Raw genomic sequence first — 16962 nt, 5'->3', positions numbered from 1 at the left:
CACACACAGACACACACTATCATAACATCTAGACACACACACACATGCTGTCATAACATCTAGACACACACACACACCATCATAACATCTAGACACACACACCCCATCATAACATCTAGACACACACACACACCATCATAACATCTAGACACACACACACACCATCATAACATCTAGACACACACACACCCCATCATAACATCTAGACACACACACACACCATCATAACATCTAGAGACACACACACACACACATGCTGTCATAACATCTAGACACACACACACACACCATCATAACATCTAGACACACACACACGCCATCATAACATCTAGACACACACACACACATGCTGTCATAACATCTAGACACACACACACACCATCATAACATCTAGACACACACACACACCATCATAACATCTAGACACACACACACACACCATCATAATATCTAGACACACACACACACACCATCATAACATCTAGACACACACACACACCATCATAACATCTAGACACACACACACACCATCATAACATCTAGACACACACACACCCCATCATAACATCTAGACACACACACACACCATCATAACATCTAGAGACACACACACACACACATGCTGTCATAACATCTAGACACACACACACACACCATCATAACATCTAGACACACACACACGCCATCATAACATCTAGACACACACACACACATGCTGTCATAACATCTAGACACACACACACACCATCATAACATCTAGACACACACACACACCATCATAACATCTAGACACACACACACACCATCATAACATCTAGACACACACACACCCCATCATAACATCTAGACACACACACACACACCATCATAACATCTAGACACACACACACACACATGCTGTCATAACATCTAGACACACACACACACACATGCTGTCATAACATCTAGACACACACACACACACCATCATAACATCTAGACATACACACACAGACACACACTATCATAACATCTAGACACACACACACATGCTGTCATAACATCTAGACACACACACACACACCATCATAACATCTAGACACACACACCATCATAACATCTAGACACATACACACACCATCATAACATCTAGACACACACACACAGACACACACTATCATAACATCTAGACACACACACACATGCTATCATAACATCTAGACACACACACACACCATCATAACATCTAGACACACACACACACCATCATAACATCTAGACACACACACACACCATCATAATATCTAGACACACACACACACCATCATAACATCTAGACACACACACACACATGCTGTCATAACATCTAGACACACACACACATGCTGTCATAACGTCTAGAGACACACACACACACTATCATAACATCTAGACACACACACACATGCTGTCGTAACATCTAGACACACACACACGCTGTCATAACATCTAGACACACACACACCCCATCATAACATCTAGACACACACACACCCCATCATAACATCTAGACACACACACACACCATCATAACATCTAGACACACACACACACCATCATAACATCTAGACACACACACACACATGCTGTCATAACATCTAGACACACAGCGGTAACAACATCTAACAACACATGGATGTTGCCACATCTGGATATATACACACACTTATATTCATACCCAGAGACTGGTGCACACGGACGCCCAGACACACACACATCCCCCATCCTGCCTGTCAGTCCCAGGAACACACAGGTCTCCATCAGCACCCAGAAATTCTGACACCACAAGCACAGGCTGACCTACAGCTAGAGGATTAACGTCCAGACCCACAGGCTGGTGTGCGCCTGTCCTTCCACGTGAATGTCACATGGGAGGACAGACTGCATGGATTTTTTTAATGACACGATTTTATTTATTTTTTTGAGACAGAGTCTCATTCTGTCACCCAGGATGGAGTGCAGTGGCATGCTCTCAGCTCACTACAACCTCCGCCTCCTAGGTTCAAGCGATTCTCATGCCTCAGCATCCCAAGTACCTGGGATTACAGGCACGTGCCACCACACCCCACTAATTTTTGTATTTTTAGTAGAGATGGGGTTTTACTATATTGGCCAGGCGAGTCTCGAACTCCTGACCTCAGGTGATCTGCCCACTTCGCCTCCCAAAGTGCTGGGATTACAGATGTGAGCCACCTTGCCTGGCCTAACATTATTTTATTTATTTAATTTATTTTTTATTTTTATTGAGATAGGGGTCTGTGTTGCCCAGGCTGGACTCGAACTCCTGGGCTCAAGCATTGCTCCTGCCTTGGCCTCCCAAAGTGCTGGGATTACAGACGTGAGCCACTGCGCCCCATTTATCAATTGATAGACATTTGGTTGTTTCCACGTTTTTAGCGATTGTGAATAGTTTTGCTATGAACACCCATGTACAAGTATTTGAACACCATTCTATGAAAATTTAAAACCTGGAACAACTGTTATCTTTTTACGTGTATCTGAGCATTATACACAAAAAGAATAAGAGTTTCTCACCCCCTAAGAATTTCTGCCCCCTCGGGGGTGATACTGACCCGATGAAAATGAATAGAGTAGGCCAGGCGTGGGTCCCAGCACTTTGGGAGGCTGAGGTGGGCGGATCACTTGCAGTCAGGAGTTCAAGACCAGCATGGCCAACGTGGCGAAACCCCAACTCTAGTAAAAAAAAAATACAAAAATTAGCCAGGCATGGGGGCACATGCCTGTAATCCCAGCTACTCGGGAGGCTGAGGCAGGAGAATCGCTTGAACCTGGGAGGCAGAGGTTGCAGTGAGCTGAGATCACGCCACTACACTCCAGCCTGGGTGACAGAACGAGACTTTGTCTCAAAAAAAAAAAAAAAAAAAAAAAAAGCTGGGCGTGGTGGTGGGCGCCTGTAATCCCAGCTACTCAGGAGGCTGAGGCAAAAGAATCGTCTGAAACCAGCAGGTGGAGGCTGCAGTGAGCTGAGATTGTGCCACTGCACTCCAGCCTGGGCAACAGAGCGAGACCCCGTCTCAACCAATCAATCAATCAGTAAAACAAATTGCAGCCGAAAGAGGTTGAATGGCTTGCTGGAGGTCACACAGATGTTAAGTGACAGAGCCAGGATTCAAACCCCATTTACTACATCATCCCACTGTATCCAGGAATGCATGGAAGTGCATTCATTTACTTATTTATTTATTTTGAGACAGGGTCTCACTCTGTTGCCCAGGCTGGAGGGCAGTGATGCAATCTCAGCTCAATGTTGCCTTTAGCTCCTGGGCTTGAGTGATCTTCCTGCCTCAGCCCCCTGAGTAGCTGGGACCACAGGTGCACACCACCACGCCCAGCTAATTTTTGCATTTTTTTTTTTGTGGAGACAAGGTCTTGCCATGTTGCCCAGGCTGGTCTTTAACTCCTGGGCTCAGCAGTCCACCCACCTTAGCCTCCCAAAGTGCTGGGATTACAGGCGTGAGCCACCGTGCCTGGCCTGCAAATGCGTGTTGTTACATCCACATGTGAACACTGCCACAGCCACCTGGGACCTGCATGGTGTAGCCAGACCCCAACCACCCAGCCTTCCTCTCTCAGACTGTCTCTGCCTCCAGGACCGGAAGCTGCTGCTGACAGCCCAGCAGATGTTACAGGACAGTAAGACCAAGATTGACATCATCCGCATGCAACTCCGCCGGGCGCTGCAGGCGGGCCAGCTGGAAAACCAGGCAGCCCCGGATGAGACCCAAGGTGAGTCCCTTGCTTCCAGACAGCTTAGCCCGCATCTTGCCTTGCAGGGCTCAGCCTCCAGCTCCATAATGAGTCCCTTTCAGGGGCAGGGAGGTGGATCCTGTGACCCAGTGTGAGACTTCAACACATTCCTGACCCTCTCTGGGCCAGAGCTTCCATTTTGTCCCATGCAGAGTTTGGATTACATCAGGGGTTGGTAAATTACCACCTTCAGACCAAATCTATCCACTGTCTTTTTTTTTTTTTTGGTCAATCCATTGTCTTTTTTTGTTTGTTGTCAATAAAGTTTTATTGGTACCCAGCCACACCCATTTATTTACTATGTTTTTGACTGCCTGACTATTCTGAATAATGACCCTGGCACTTGGTCACAGAGAGTCACACTCACAGTCACACTGTGTCCACATGTGTCACTCACCTGGACACCAATGACACAGACACAGTTCCAAGGAAGCTGATAGTCACAGGCATGTTGCCTTATAAACACAGTCTCAGCTGGGTGCAGTGGCTCACGCCTGTAATCCCAGCACTTTGGAAACCGAGGTGGGCGGATCATTTGAGGTCAGGAGTTCGAGATCAGCGGCCAACATGATGAAACCCTGTCTCTACTAAAAATGCAAAAATCGACTGGACATGGTGGCATGCACCTGTAGTCCCAGCTACTCAGGAGGCTGAGGCAGGAGAATCACTGGAACCCGGGAGGCAGAGGTTGCAGTAAGCCGAGATCGCCCCACTGCACTCCAGCCTGGGCAGCAGAGCGAGACTCCGTCTCAAAAACACACACACAAAAAAACACACAGTCTCACTGTCACCCCTAGACCTGCTGCCACAAGGCGGTTCATCAGTCACTGGGACTTTTAGGAATAAAGTCATCTAGTCACCCATCCCTGCGACAACACCCAGAGACGAAGGAATGTGTGATCCTACCATCACACATAGTCACTGCACAATCCATGCGGGTATCCACAGTGCAGGCACACAATCACATGCACCATCGCACTGACATACACCCCAGGCCACACTTTTTTTTTTTTTTTTTTTTTTGAGACGGAGTCTCCCTCTGTCACTTAGGCTGGAGTGCAGTGGCACGATCTCAGCTCACTGCAACCTCTGCCTCCCGGGTTCATACCATTCTCCTGTCTCAGCCTCCCAAGTAGCCGGGATTGTAGGCGCCAGCCACCACACCCGGCTAATTTTTCTTTCTTTTTTTTTTTTTGAGACGGAGTCTTGCTGTCGCCCAGGCTGGAGTGCAGTGGCGCAATCTGGGCTCACTACAAGCTCCGCCTCCCGGGTTCATGCCATTCTCCTGCCTCAGCCTCCCAAGTAGCTGGGACTACAGGCGCCTGCCACCACGCCTGGCTAATTTTTTTGTGTTTTTAGTAGAGACGGTGTTTCACCATGTTAGCTAGGATGGTCTCAATCTCCTGACTTCATGATCCGCCCACCTCAGCCTCCCAAAGTGCTGGGATTACAGGCTTGAGCCACCACACCCGGCCAATTTTTTGTATTTTTAGTAGAGACAGAGTTTCACTGTGTTAGCCAGGATGGTCTTGATCTCCTGACCTTGTGATCCACCTGCCTCGGCCTCCCAAAGTGGTGGGATTACAGGCGTGAGCCACCGCACCCGGCTGATACACTTTTTTTGTTTAGACAGGGTCTCGCTCTGTTGCCCAGGCTGGAATGCAGTGGTGTGATCATAACTCACTGCAGGCTTGACCTTCTGGGCTCAAGCAATTCTGCTGAGTAGCTGGGACCATAGGCATGTGCCATCACACCCAGCTTATTAAAATATATATATATTTTGTAGAGACTAGATCTTGCTGTGTTGTCCAGGCTGGTTTCAAACTCCTGGCCTCAAGTGATCCTCCTGCCTTACCCTCCCAAAGTGTTGAGATGATAGGCGTGAGCCACTGTGCCTGGCCTGTGCCCCTTTTCTTGACCCTGTTCTTTGGCATATATGCATTTGTGTCTGTGACTGTGTTTCTCTGCCCCGATAATGGTGTCCCTGTGCCCAAGATGACAGGGCCGTGTCTGTGTAACAGAATCTGACTCATGACAGTGTCTCTATGTGGCAGGGTGACTGCATCTTTGTGACAGAGTATGTGTTCCTCTGCCTGCAGGTGATAGTGTGCCTACGCTGGTGACAAAGTGGTAATGCCATGTGTCCCTGTGGGCGACCGTGTGACAGTGTCAGTGCGACAGTGCCTGTCTGAACTCTGTTCGGGCTGCCATAACAAAGTCCCATAGGCTGAGTGGCTTAAACAATAGACATTTATTTTTTTCACAGTTCCGGAGACTGGCAGTCCCAGATCAGGGTACCAGCGTGGTCAGTTCCTGGTGAGGGCGCCCTTCCTGGCTTATAGACAGCTCCGTTCTTACTGTACCCTCACAGGGAGAGACAGCCTTAGTGCCTCTTCCTCTTCTTATTTTTCATTTTTAGTTTTTTGAGACAGGGTCTTGGTCTGTCACCCAGCCTGGAGTGCAGTGGTGTGATCACAGCTCACTGCAGCCTCGACTTTCTGGGCTCAAGTGATCCTCCTGGTTCAGCCTCCAGAATAGCTTGGGACTACAGGCACACGCCACTACGCCTGGCTAATTTATTTTTTATTTTTAGTAGAGACAAGCTCTCTCTATGGTGCCCAGGCTGGTATCAGACTCCTGGCCTCAGGTGATCCTCCTGCCTCAGCCTCCCAAAGTGCTGGGGTTACAGGCATGGACCACTGCACCCAGCCTCTTCCTCCTCTGATAAGGGCACTAATCCCATCATGATAGCCTTCCCTCCATGACCTCCTCTAATCCTAATTACCTCTCAAAGGCCCCTTCTCCAAGTGCCATCCCACTGGGAATTAGGGGTTCAACATAGGAATTTGGTAGGAGACAAACATTGAGTCTCTTAACAGTGTCTTTGTGACTGACAGCATCTGTGTGAGTGTAGTCGTATGTCTGTGGTTGTCCAGATGCCCATGAGTGTCACCGTACCTGGTTGACTGTGTAACCTGGTGACTGTTCATTGGGGAATGAGGTGTGTCAACATGGGTATGACAGTATGATTTTTTTTTTTTTTATGACATGGAGTCTCACTCTGTCACCCAGGCAGGAGAGCAATGGTGCAATCTCGGCTCACTGCAACCTCCGCCTCCTGGGTTCAAGTGATTCTCCTGCCTCAGCCTCCCGAGTAGCTGGGATTACAGGCATGCGCCACCACACCCAGCTAATTTTTGTATTTTTAGTAGAGACAGGGTTTCACCATGTTGGCCAGGCTGGTCTCAAACCCCTGACCTCAAGTGATCCACCCGCCTCGGCCTCCCAAAGTGCTGGGATTACAGGCCTGAGCCACCGTGCTTGGCCTATGATTTATGTGTTCTTGTCTCTTTGGGTGACAGCCCCTGGGTGACAGTGTCTAAATCTAGATAATGTGGCTGTCCCTGGGGGCCACAGTGTGCCTGCGTCTGTCCCTGTGCAAATCCCTGGAGGTGAAGAGGGACCGTGACAATGTGTCTGTCGGTAAGCCTGGGGTGACAGTGTGCCTGTGTGTCATTGCTCAGACTGTCCCCCGTAACAGGGTAACTTTTTCCCTAAGACTGGCCCTGTGAGTGATGGTGTTTGGATAGAAGAGTCTGGGTGGAAGTGTGGCTGCCTGCAGGTGACAGTGCGACAGTGTCACTGTGCCTGCCCCTTGGGGGAAGAGTGATGCATCTTCATGACGGTTTGTCTGCGGCCCGTGCCTGTTGCTGCGAATGGCAGTGTGTCTGGGACTAGGTTGGTGGGGCGCTGCACGCTAGCCTTACTGCCCTGTACTCCACACTCACAGGAAGTCCTGACCTGGGGGCCGTGGAGCTGCGCATCGAAGAGCTGCGGCACCACTTCCGAGTGGAGCACGCGGTGGCCGAGGGTGCCAAGAACGTACTGCGCCTGCTCAGCGCTGCCAAGGCCCCGGACCGCAAGGCAGTCAGCGAGGTGAGGGGCGGAGCTTTCATTAGAGCCGGGGCTTTAGCAGGGGGCGGTGCTTCAGCCAGCGGCGGGGATTTCTCCAGGAACGGCCCTGGTTTGAGGGGTGGAGCCTTAAAGGGTATGTGACCTTTATATGGGGTGGGGCCTCAGCCGGGGTAGACTGCTGTGAGAAGCGGGGCATCAGCCAGGAACAGTGCCACTGTGAGGGGCGGGGTCTCTGCAGGGGGTGGGGCCTAGTTTTCCCAGAGGTGGGACCAAATTGGTTTGAGGTTTAGCCCTCTAGGGAGGAATTCAGTGCGAGACTGTCAGTCTGAGGATGGGCCATAGGGCTGCACTTGGGGAGGGGCAAGCCTGGTCCCGTCCCCAGCCCGACACTTCCCACCGCAGGCCCAGGAGAAATTGACAGAATCCAACCAGAAGCTGGGGCTGCTGCGGGAGGCTCTGGAGCGGAGGCTGGGGGAGCTGCCCGCCGACCACCCCAAGGGGCGGCTGCTGCGAGAAGAGCTCGCTGCAGCCTCGTCCGCCGCCTTTAGCGCCCGCCTGGCCGGGCCCTTTCCCGCCACGCACTACAGCACCCTGTGCAAGCCCGCGCCGCTCACAGGTGGGCCTGAGACCTGCCCCACTCCCGCAGCCCTGGGCCTCCGACTGCTCTGATTTCCCCATTCCTGGGAACCCCGACTTGGATCTCCACTCTCCCCAACCCTGGACTCCCATCCCACTGTCTCCTCCCCTCTCCAGTAGACAGCCCGTTGCACCCTGGACTTCTCACCCTACTTTGCCCTCTGATTCTGAGCTCTTGCCCCCTCCCCACCTCTCAGTTTCTCCATCTCTCTTCACCTGGCCCAGTATTTTTCCCCCAGCCGCTGTCCCCCAGCCCCACCTCAGCCTCACAACGCTCAGCCCTGAGCCTCCTATCCCCCTGCTGCAGACCAGCCAGCCCCACCTTCCACAGACCCCTCAGCTATCTACCCCTCCAGACCAGTCCCACCGTAGACCCCTAGCCCATCTCAGGCCTCAGGTCGTCCACCGAGTCCTCCCCTAGAACCCCTAGTCCTACCCTGTTCCTGCTTGCCTGAGCCCTGGCCTGCACCCTGAACCTCCCTTCTGTCCCTAAACTTCCGCATCGGAGCTCCTCCCGGAAGGACTGCTTGTCTCATGTTCTCCTATTCCAGCACGGACCTCAGGCCCCGTGCTCCACCCTGGTTGTCCCTCACTGGCTCCCACTTGTACCATGGCTGCGTCTCGATGTCTCCCCTCCCCACTGTGGTCCCCTCCACTCAGCCTGCCCCAGAAGTGGCCCCCTGCTGAGCTTTCCCCTCCTGCAGGGACCCTGGAGGTACGCGTGGTGGGCTGCAGAGACCTCCCAGAGACCATCCCCTGGAACCCTACGCCCTCAGGGGGTGGACCTGGGACCCCAGACAGCCGCCCCCCATTCCTGAGCCGCCCAGCCCGGGGCCTTTACAGCCGAAGCGGAAGCCTCAGTGGCCGGAGCAGCCTCAAAGCAGAAGCTGAGAACACCAGTGAGTGGGCATCGTGGGCCCTGAGAAATGGGGTGGCATGGGGGACCCGGAATGCCCCATATTTGTAAACCTTTAAAAAATAGGCCAAGGGTCGGGTGTGGTGGCTCACGCACGTAATCCCAGCACTTTGGGAAGCCAAGGCAGGCGGATCACTTGTGGTCAGGAATTTGAGACCAGCCTGGCCAACATAGTGCAATGCAGTCTCTACTTAAAAATACAACTTGGCCGGGCGCGGTGGCTCAAGCCTGTAATCCCAGCACTTTGGGAGGCCGAGACGGGTGGATCACAAGGTCAGGAGATTGAGACCATCCTGGCTAACACGGTGAAACCCCGTCTCTACTAAAAAAATACAAAAAACTAGCCGCGTGAGGTGGCGGGCGCCTGTAGTCCTAGCTACTCGGGAGGCTGAGGCAGGAGAATGGCATAAACCCGGGAGGCGGAGCTTGCAGTGAGCTGAGATCCGGTCACTGCACTCCAGCCTGGGCGACAGAGTGAGACTCCGTCTCAAAAAAAAAAAAAAAAAAAATACAACTTAGCTGGGCATGGTGGTGCACACCTGTAATCCCAGCTACTTGTGAGTCTGAGGCAGGAGAATTACTTGAACCCGGGATGTGGATGTTGCAGTGAGCCATGATCGTGCCATTGTCCTCCAGCCTGGGTGACACAGTCAGACTCTGTCTCAAAAGAAAACAAAAACAACAAAAACAAACAAAACAGGCCAGGTGCAGCAGCTCACGCCTGTAATCCCAACACTTTGGGAGGCTGAGACAGGAGGATCATCACTTGAGGCCAGGAGTTTGAGACCAGCCTGGGCAACATAGCAAGACCCTGTCTCAACAAAAAATAAAATGTAAAAATTAGCCAGATGTGGTGGCCCACACCTGTAGTCCTAGCTATTCTAGAGGTGGGAGGATCACTTGAGCCCAGGAGCTCCAGGCTGCAGTGAGCTGTCATTGAGCCATTTCACTCCAGCCTAGATGACAGAGAGACCCTGTCTCTAAATTAAAAAAAAAAAATCAAGGTTATTTAGATTAAAAAAAAAAAAAAGGCCGGGTGTGGTGGCTCACGCCTATAATCCCAGCACTCGGGGAGGCCGAGGCGGGTGGATCATGAGGTCAGGAGTTCAAGGCCAGCCTGGCCAGTGTGGTGAAACCCCGTCTCTACTAAAAATACAAAAAAATTAACCAGGCGTGGTGGTGGGTGCCTGTAATCCCGGCTACTCTGGAGGCTGAGGCAGAGAATTGCTTGAACCCAGGAGGTGGAGGTTGCAGTGAGCCAAGATCACACCACCATACTCCAGCCTGTGCGACAGAGCAAGACTCCATCTCAAAAAATAATAATAAATAAATAAATAAATAAAATTTTAAAAAGGAAAAACCAAACAAGAAACCAATATATCATACTCATTAGGATGACTATTTTACAAACCCAACAAAACAAACAGAAAATAACAACTGTGTTAGGATGTGGAGAGAAATCAGAACCTTTGTGCACTGCTGGTGGGAATGTAAAATGGTGCAGCCCTATGGAAAATATATTGGCATGGCCAGGCGTGGTGGCTCACACCTGTCATCCCAGCACTTTGGGAGGCTGAGCGGGGGCAGATTACATGAGGTCAGGAGTTCGAGACCAGCCTGGCCATCCTGGCAAAACCCCTTCTCTACTAAAAATACAAAAATTAGCTGGGCATGGTGGTTTGTGTCTGTAATCCCAGCTACTCAGAAGGCTGAGGCAGGAGAATCGTTTGAACCCAGGAGGCAGAAGTTGCAGTGAGCCGAGATCGAGCCACTGCACTTCAGCCTGGGCGACAGAGTGAGACTGTCTGAAAGAGAGAGAGAGAGAGAGAGAGATAAATATTGGCAGTTCCTGAAATGATTAAAAACAGAGTAAGCAGGCCAGGCACAATGGCTCACGCCTGTAATCCCAGCACTGTGGGAGGTCAAGGTGGGTGGATCACCTGAGGTCAGGAGTTCAAGACCAACCTGGCCATCATGGTGAAACCTCATTTCTACTAAAAAAAAAAGTTAACCGGGCGTGGTGGTGGTGTGCGCCTGTAGTCCCAGCTACTCTGGAGGCTGAGGCAGGAGAGTTGCTTGAATCCAGGAGGCAGAGGTTGGAGTGAGCAGAGATCGTGCCACTGCACTCCAGCCTGGGTGACAGAATGAGACTCTGTCTCAAAAAAAAAAGAAGAAAAAAAAAAAAAAAAACAACCAAGAATAACCATATGATCCAAAGCTACTTCTGGGCATATCCCCAAAAGAATTAAAAACAGGGCCTCGGACGTTCCATAATGTATACATATTTCAAAACAACATGTTGTACATGATAAATATATAATTTTTGTCGGTTTTAAAACTAGTGATAGAAAAATATTTTTTTAAAAAAGGGTCTCAGAGATATTTGTATACCTGTGTTCACAGCAGCACTATGAAAGCCAAAAATGGAAGCAACCCGGTGTCCACCAGTAGATGAATGGATAAACAAAACGGGGGCCGGCCGTACAATGGAACATTACTCCGATTTAAAAAGGAAAGAGGCCGGGCGCGGTGGCTCAAGCCTGTAATCCCAGCACTTTGGGAGGCCGAGATGGGTGGATCACGAGGTCAGGAGATCGAGACCATCCTGGCTGACACGGTGAAACCCCATCTCTACTAAAAAATACAAAAAACTAGCCGGGCGAGGTGGCGGGCGCCTGTAGTCCCAGCTACTGGGGGGCTGAGGCAGGAGAATGGCGTGAACCCGGGAGGTGGAGCTTGCAGTGAGCTGAGATCTGGCCACTGCACTCCAGCCTGGGCCTCAGAGCGAGACTCCGTCTCAAAAAAAATAAAATAAAATAAAATAAAATAAAATAAAATAAAATAAAATAAAATAAAAAGGAAAGAAATCCTGCCAGGCGCAGTGGCTCCTGCCTGTAATTCCAGCACTTTGGGAGGCAAGGCAGGTGGATCACTTGAGCTCAGGAGTGCGAGACCAGGCTGGGCAACATGGTGAAACCCTGTCTCTATTAAAAATACAAAAATTAGCCAGGGGTGGTGGCGCACGCCTGTAATCCCAGCTACTAGGGAGGAAAATCGCTTGAGCCCAGGAGGCGGAGGTTGCAGTGAGCCAAGATCATGCCACTGCACTCCAACCTGGGTGACAGAGTGAGACTCTGTCTCAAAAAAAAAAAAGGAAAGAAATCCTGTCTCATCGTGCAACATAGATGAACCTTGAGGATATTAGTCTAAGTGAAATAAGCCAGTCCCCAAAAGACAAATATTGTATGATTCCAGTTATACGAGGTTCCTAGAGTAGTCAGATTCACAGAGACAGAAAGTAGAATGATGGATGCTGGGGAGTAGAGGGAGGGGGAATGGGGAGTTTATTATTTCATTTGGACAGAGTTTGGGTTTTGTAAGCTGAAAGTTCCGGAGATGGATGGTGGTAATGGTTGCACAGCAACGTGAATGTACTTTATGCCACCGAACTGGACACTTAAAAATGATTACGATGGTAAATTTTATGTTATATGTATTTTACCATAATTTTGTTTTTTCTTGAGACGGAGTCTCGCTCTGCTGCCCAGACTGGAGTGCAGTGGCACGGTCTCAGCTCCCTGCAACCTCTGCCTCCTCAGTTTGAGCGATTCTCTTGTCTCAGCCACCCAAGTAGCTGGGATTACAGGCGTGTGCCACCACGCCCGGCTAATTTTCTTTTTTTTTTTTTTTTTTTTTTTTTTTTTTGAGACGGAGTCTTGCTCTGTCGCCCAGGCTGGAGTGCGGTGGCGCAATCTCCACTCACTGCAAGCTCCGCCTCCCGGGTTCACGCCATTCTCCTGCCTCAGCCTCCCGTGTGGCTGGGACTACAGACGCCCGCCACCGCGCCCGGCTAATTTTTGTATTTTTAGTAGAGACGGGGTTTCACCGTGTTAGTCAGGATGGTCTCGATCTCCTGACCTCGTGATCCGCCCATCTCGGCCTCCCAAAATGCTGGGATTACAGGCGTGAGCCACCGCGCCCGGCCCTAATTTTCTAATCTTTGTATTTTTAGTGGAGACGGGGTTTCGCCATGTTGGCCATAATTTTTTTTTTTTTTGAGACGGAGTCTTGCTCAGTCGCCCAGGCTGGAGTGCAGTGGCGCGATCTCGGCTCACTGCAAGCTCCGCCTCCTGGGTTCTCGCCATTCTCCTGCCTCAGCCTCCCGAGTAGCTGGGACTACAGGTGCCCGCCACCGCGCCCGGCTAATTTTTTTTTTTTGTATTTTTAGTAGAGACGGGGTTTCACCGTGTTAGCCAGGATGGTCTCGATCTCCTGACCTCGTGATCCACCCGCCTCGGCCTCCTAAAGTGCTGGGATTACAGGCATGAGCCACCGATATCGGCCGGCCATAATTTTTTTAAAAGAAAATTTGATTCCTAATCTCGCAGCTAAAGAAAGGACAAAGAAAGAAAATTAATATATATGTACAAAAAAAAAAAAAAAAAAAAAGGGAGTGTGGAGAGGAGTCACGGGAGAGCAGACACCCATGTTACCACCACCTGCATTAGCAAATAGAATATGGCAGCCAGGGGACACAGCTCGTGCCTGGAATCCCAGCAATTTGGGATTTGCAGGAGGATCACTTGAACCCACGAGTTCAAGACCAGCGTGGGCAACACAGCAAGACCTTGTCTTTACAAATAATAAAAAAAATGGGGCACATGTCATCAGGCCTTCCTGCGTCTGTGTCACAGAAAAAAAGAAAACTAAAGGGAAAAAAAGCAAAGACAGACCAACCAAAAATTAACCAGATGTGGGCATGGTGGCTTATGCCTGCAGTCCCAGCTACTCGGGAGGCTGAAGTGGGAGGATCACTTGAATACAGGAGGTCAAGGCTACAGTGAGCCGTGATTGCACCACTGCGTTCCAGCCTGGGCAACTGAGCGAGACCCCATCTTAAAAAAAAAAAAAAAAAAGGAAAAGAAATAGAATATTTCCAGCTCTCCAGAAGCCCCCTCCTGTCTCCTCCCCAATTCCAGCTCCTTCCTCTGCCGTAGAGGTGACTACTGTCCCGACTTTTATCATTTCCTTGCTATAATTCGCAGTTGTAGAATTCCATGTTTGCATCTCCAAAAACTTTAGTTTAATTTTGCCTGGTATTAGAAGTTTACATTGATAGGCTCATATAGACTGTATTCTATCACATGGCTTTTTTCATTCAACATTGTTTCGGGGCTAGGCATAGTGACTCAAGCCTGTAATCCCAGCACTTTGGGAGGCCGAGGTGGAGGGATTGCTTGAGCCAAGGAATTTGAGCCCAGCCTGGGCAACATGATGAAACCCCATCCTACAAAAAAATGCACAAAAACAAAACCAACCAAACAAAAAAAGCATTGTTTTGGGAGACTCATCCATTTTGTTTTGAGAAGCTATAGTTAATTCATATTTATTCCTGCTTAATAATCCATTATGTTAGACTGAGCCATATCGAATTGCCTTTTTCTGAAACCAAAAAAAAAAATAGTTAAATATCAGCAATTTTGTACTTTAGCTACTAAGAGTGTATCGCAGTTTTAAAATATTAATTCTCCTGTTAATGGACTGTGGGATGCCTCTATTTTGGACCGTTTTATATATATACTTTATATAAATGTATCTACTGATGTATACATGCATGCATTTTGCTAGGGTAAATTCTTAGGAGGGCCTGGGCATGGTGGCTCACGCCTTTAATCCCAGCACTGTGGGAGGCCAAGGCCAGTGATCACTTGAGGTCGGGAGTTCAAGACCAGCCTAGCCAACATGGCAAAAACCCATCTCTACTAAAAACACAAAAATTAGCTGGGCATGGCAGTGTGTGCCCGTAGTCTGAGCTACTTTGGAGGCTGAGGCACGAGAATTGCTTGAACCCAGGAGGTGGAAGTTGCAGTGAGCTGAGATTGTGCCACTGCACTCGTGCCTGGATGACAGAGAGAGGCTCTGGCTCAAAAAATAAATGAATAAATAAATTCTTAGGAGTATGTTGCTGGGACTTCCATGTAGAATAAAACTGAATTTGGATCCCTGCCTCACCTCACACCATGGTAAAAAAAAATCAACTGGATTAAAGGCTTCAACGTCAGCCAGGCGCAGTGGCTCACGCCTGTAATCCCAGCACTTTGGGAGGCCAAGGTGAGCGGATCACAAGGTCAGGAGATCGAGACCACGGTGAAACCCTGTCTCTACTAAAAATACAAAAAATTAGCCGAGCGCGGTGGCGGGCACCTGTAGTCCCAGCTACTCAGGAGGCTGAGGCAGGAGAATGGTGTGATCCCGGGAGGCGGAGCTTACAGTGAGCTGAGATCGCGCCACTGCACTCCAGCCTGGGCTACAGAGCGAGACTCCATCTCAAAAAAAAAAAAAAAAAAAAAAAAAAAGCCTTCAATGTCAAATGCAAAACTCCACAGTTGGAGAAAAGTAATGGAGAGGAGGATTTATTTTAAAAAGATAGCAGACAGCCAGGCCTGGTGGCTTATGCCTGTAATCCCAGATACTTGGGAGGCTGAGGCAGGAGAATATCACCTGAGGCTAGGAGTTTGAGACCAGCATAGTCAACATAACAAGACTCATCTCTACCAAAAAAAAAAGAAAGAAAAAGATAATAGACCTGCCCCTTTCTGCCAGCATTTTCTTTCTTTCTTTTTTCTTTTTTTTTTTGAGATAGAGCTTCGCTCTTGTTGCCCAGGTTGGAGTGCAGTGGCGTGATCTCAGCTCACTGCAACCTCGGCCTCCTGGGTTCAAGTGATTCTCCTGCCTCAGCCTCCCGAGTAACTGGGATTACAGGCATGCGCCACCACACCTGGGTAATTTTGTATTTTTAGCAGACACGGGGTTTCACCATGTTGGTCAGGCAGGTCTCAAACTTCCGATCTCAGGTGATCCACCTGCCTCAGCCTCCCAAAGTGTTGAGATTACAGGCACGAGCCACTGTGCATGGCCATTTTTCTTTTCTGTTTTCTTTCTCTCTTTCTCTCTCTCTCTTTCGTCTCGCTGTGTCACCCAGGCTGGAGTGCAGTAGCATGATCTCGGCTCACTACAACCTCTGCCTCCTGGGTTCAAGTGATTATCCTGCGTCAACCTCCCGAGTAGCTGGCATTACGGGCATGCGCCACCACACCCAGCTAATTTTTTGTATTTTCAGTAGAGATGGGGTTTTGCCATCATGGCCAGGCTGGTCTTGAACTCCTGGCCTCAATTGATCTGCCTGCCTCGACTTCCTAAAGTACCGGGATTGCAGGCATGAGCCACCTTGCCTGGCCGCTGCCAGCATTTTCTGACTGGGCCCTCTCCCCCATTTCAGGTGAAGTCAGCACTGTGCTTAAGCTGGATAACACAGTGGTGGGGCAGACGTCTTGGAAGCCATGTGGCCCCAATGCCTGGGACCAGAGCTTCACTCTGGAGCTGGAGAGGGTGAGCTGCGCTGGAGGACAACAGGGCCCGGAGGAGGAGGGGTTCCATGCCTCTGGCACCCTGAGTGACGGCCCTCTTCCTCTCCCTCCAGGCACGGGAACTGGAGTTGGCTGTGTTCTGGCGGGACCAGCGGGGCCTGTGTGCCCTCAAATTCCTGAAGTTGGAGGATTTCTTGGACAACGAGAGGCATGAGGTGCAGCTGGACATGGAACCCCAGGGCTGCCTGGTGGCCGAGGTACAGCCCGCCCCGATCCTGAGAAAGTGCTTCTTCTCCCTCACTCCCCCATCCCCAGTTTCCTAGAAGGGGAAAATATGTTTTA

At 50.0% G+C, this 16962-nt stretch overlaps 1 protein-coding gene across 4 annotated transcripts in view; it reads left to right on the top strand.

Annotated features, from left to right (window-relative positions):
* PKN1 (protein kinase N1) overlaps positions 1-16962 on the top strand; it is a 46564-nt gene that overhangs the window by 15095 nt on the left and 14507 nt on the right. For all 4 annotated transcript variants that reach the window (XM_007995529.3, XM_007995525.3, XM_007995528.3 and 1 more), the window contains 6 exons: positions 3630-3765; positions 7577-7722; positions 8104-8317; positions 9042-9236; positions 16533-16642; positions 16734-16877. In XM_007995529.3, the coding sequence (XP_007993720.3) occupies positions 3630-3765; positions 7577-7722; positions 8104-8317; positions 9042-9236; positions 16533-16642; positions 16734-16877 (945 nt within the window). The remainder of the gene's footprint in view (positions 1-3629; positions 3766-7576; positions 7723-8103; positions 8318-9041; positions 9237-16532; positions 16643-16733; positions 16878-16962) is intronic.

This window comes from Chlorocebus sabaeus, chromosome 6 (assembly GCF_047675955.1).
Source record: "Chlorocebus sabaeus isolate Y175 chromosome 6, mChlSab1.0.hap1, whole genome shotgun sequence".
In the NCBI taxonomy this organism is placed as follows: domain Eukaryota; kingdom Metazoa; phylum Chordata; class Mammalia; order Primates; family Cercopithecidae; genus Chlorocebus; species Chlorocebus sabaeus.
This window is presented reverse-complemented; position numbering and strand designations above follow the sequence as displayed.